General features: G+C 53.6%; 1 protein-coding gene across 1 annotated transcript in view; it reads left to right on the top strand.

Annotated features, from left to right (window-relative positions):
• Positions 1-162: 162 nt before the first annotated feature.
• LOC103089914 (solute carrier family 35 member F3-like) overlaps positions 163-2,552 on the top strand; it is a gene marked incomplete at its 3' end in the record, with an annotated part of 205,386 nt that continues 202,996 nt past the window's right edge. Inside the window, exons 1-2 of the mRNA XM_007467000.1 lie at positions 163-215; positions 573-802. Of these exons, the coding sequence (XP_007467062.1) occupies positions 163-215; positions 573-802 (283 nt within the window). The remainder of the gene's footprint in view (positions 216-572; positions 803-2,552) is intronic.

A 2,552-nucleotide genomic window follows, 5' to 3' on the forward strand; every position in this document is an offset into this window, starting at 1 on the left:
GCGGGGGCGCTCGGGGACCGCGGCGCGGGCGCGCACGAGCGGCGCGGGGACCCTCGCCCGGCCTCGCGCCCACCTTCCAAGGGGCCGCGGCCGCGGGCACCTCGGGCCCGCGGCCCCTCCGCCTCCAGTCTGGGAGCTCCCGGCCCCACTCTGCCATTGCCTATGGGGATTCGAGAGTTTCCCGGCGGCGCACCTGGGGGCAAAAGCATCGCCATGTGAGTAGCGCCCCGCGTGCGGGTGCGCGAGCGGGCGGCCGGGGGCTCTCGGCAGCCGGGACGCCGGGCGGTCTGGGGCTCGGGAGGGGGCGGCGCGCGCGGTGGAGCTGCTCGGGAAGTTTAGGGCATCCTCTCCTTTTCCATTCGTCCCAACCTGCTCTGCCCCGAAGCGCCCGGCGCCGGGCTCCGGAGACGGGACCCGACGCCCAGGCTGCGGAGGGAGCTGGGGTGCGGTGGGAGCGGGGAAGCGCCGGCCGTGCGGCCGCACCTGCCCCTAACGGGCCCAGGCTGCGCCCTGCTTGCCCTCCGATCTCACCGCCCTTCTCTCCCTCCCCTCCCACCTGCCCGCGGCCTCAGTGGCATGAGGAGGTCACCGGACGTCAGCCCCAGGAGACTGTCCGACATCAGCCCCCAGCTCCGGCAGCTCAAGTACTTGGTGGTGGACGAGGCGATTAAGGAGGATCTGAAATGGTCGCGCTCGGTGGAGGACCTCACCAGCGGGCCCGTGGGGCTCACGTCCATCGAGGAGCGGATCCTGCGCATCACCGGCTACTACGGCTACCAGCCCTGGGCGGCGAGCTACAAAAGTAAGACCCCCTCGCCTCATTTCCCCGGTCCGCCGGCGCATCTCCCCCTGCGGCTGGCACGGTAGCCTCGGGGAGCGCGCGCAGCCCCGCGACCAGCCGCCCCGCTCCCCGCGCTGCCCTGACCTCAGACACCGACCCGAGCTTGCACGTTTTAGGAAGAGGCCCGGAGACGGTTCTCTGGGACCTTTGGGAATATCTGATCCATTTTCTTAAATCCCCTCTCCTTCCCACAGACACCTCTCTGTCTTTATCCCCTTGCGCTTGAGATGTCACAATAAGGAGACAGATTGGGAACTCAGTGTATCCTGCACTGTGTGGCTTCTCTGTGGATACGAACGTGTCAGTCGCCCCGGGTCGGGGCTCAGCTGGCTTGGTTAGAGAAGACAGACTTAGCACGCCTGGATTTTAACTCTTCCCTGCGTCCCCTAGGCCCCGATGATGGAGGACAATTCTCGGGGCCTTCATTTTAGATGTCATTCACTCCCTTTGCCCCAGGTCTTTAGCTGTCCTCAGTGTGGAGGTTCTATATGGATCATTCTAGCGATTGGCATTTGGTCCCTGAGAGATAAACGGTCGGTGCCAGGTGGAACAGCTGAGACTTTTCTTTGCCAGTGGGCCCCAGCGGATGGCTCTGGCAATGCTGTGATCAGTTATACAGACATTACCTGTGTGACCAGGACTAATGTGGTGGACATTTCTTTCTCTCATTTTGGAAGGGAGAAGTTGGCTATAACAAATTCCAGAACCTATAACTGTGAGCCACAATTCGGTGGCCTCACCACTGTCGTTTGACAAGCAGAAAGAGAGCCGTTTATCACCTCAGTCAGTCAAAGAACTGAGTATTGCTTCGTTCCATATGTAATCAAGACTAACAGCTTAATGGTATTGAGATATGGTTTTACCCTTCATGGCTTGAAATTGGAACACATTTTATTGGTCCTTAGGAACAAAAAATCAGGCTTTTGTAAATTAGTCATATTGAGTTCTAAAAATATGTCTCCCTTTAGTTTTTTCATCAAACCCTGGATTCCAAGCCAAAGGTCAGTGGTATGCTAGCAGTTAGCTGGTTACTTTTATTTGCAGGAAGAAACATTAGATTTTAGTGTTTTGTTTCATGCCCTTACTTGTTTTTAAAGGACGGTGGTGATTGCCTTTAACTCTGTATCAACCTTTAAAAGGTTATCTGCCTCTCCTCTAATCTGCTTCTACTGCTAAAATTGTAGCTGATAAATTGGCTTTGGATCCCGGAAGGGAGACAAGGGACCATGTTTTCTTTTCAGCTGAGAAACGTCAGGTATAAGATAAAAGAATGAAAACCCGTTGGAAACCATTTCTCTTATAGATAGGGGTAGGACACTCAGTTTCTATTTACACTTTTTAAATTTCGTTTAGAAATGGTCTGTTTCTTATTTCTCTTCTCAGCTTTCTTAGTAAGAAATTAGAATTGTCTAAAGACAGTTGTACAAATTACAGCCTTCCTAGAGTCGTCTATTTAGCCCCTGGAATCATAAGGTTTATCATTGTAATTCTAAATATTTGCAACTGGCCCCATGAGCTTTATAGAAATTTTCACCAAGGCTTGTAACTCTGCAGGGTTGGCGGGGAGCTTTCAGCAGTGATTGACTGTGTTTGGTACAAACACACTTTATAATTAAGGCAGGGGGAAGGCCATATGGAAAATGAGTCCCTTGAACCACCAGTGGTATTCTTTTTTTTTTTTTTTTTTTTTTTTTTTTTTTTTTTTTGTATG

This window comes from Lipotes vexillifer, unplaced genomic scaffold (genome assembly GCF_000442215.2).
Source record: "Lipotes vexillifer unplaced genomic scaffold, Lipotes_vexillifer_v1.1 scaffold410, whole genome shotgun sequence".
NCBI classification, from domain to species: Eukaryota; Metazoa; Chordata; class Mammalia; order Artiodactyla; family Lipotidae; genus Lipotes; species Lipotes vexillifer.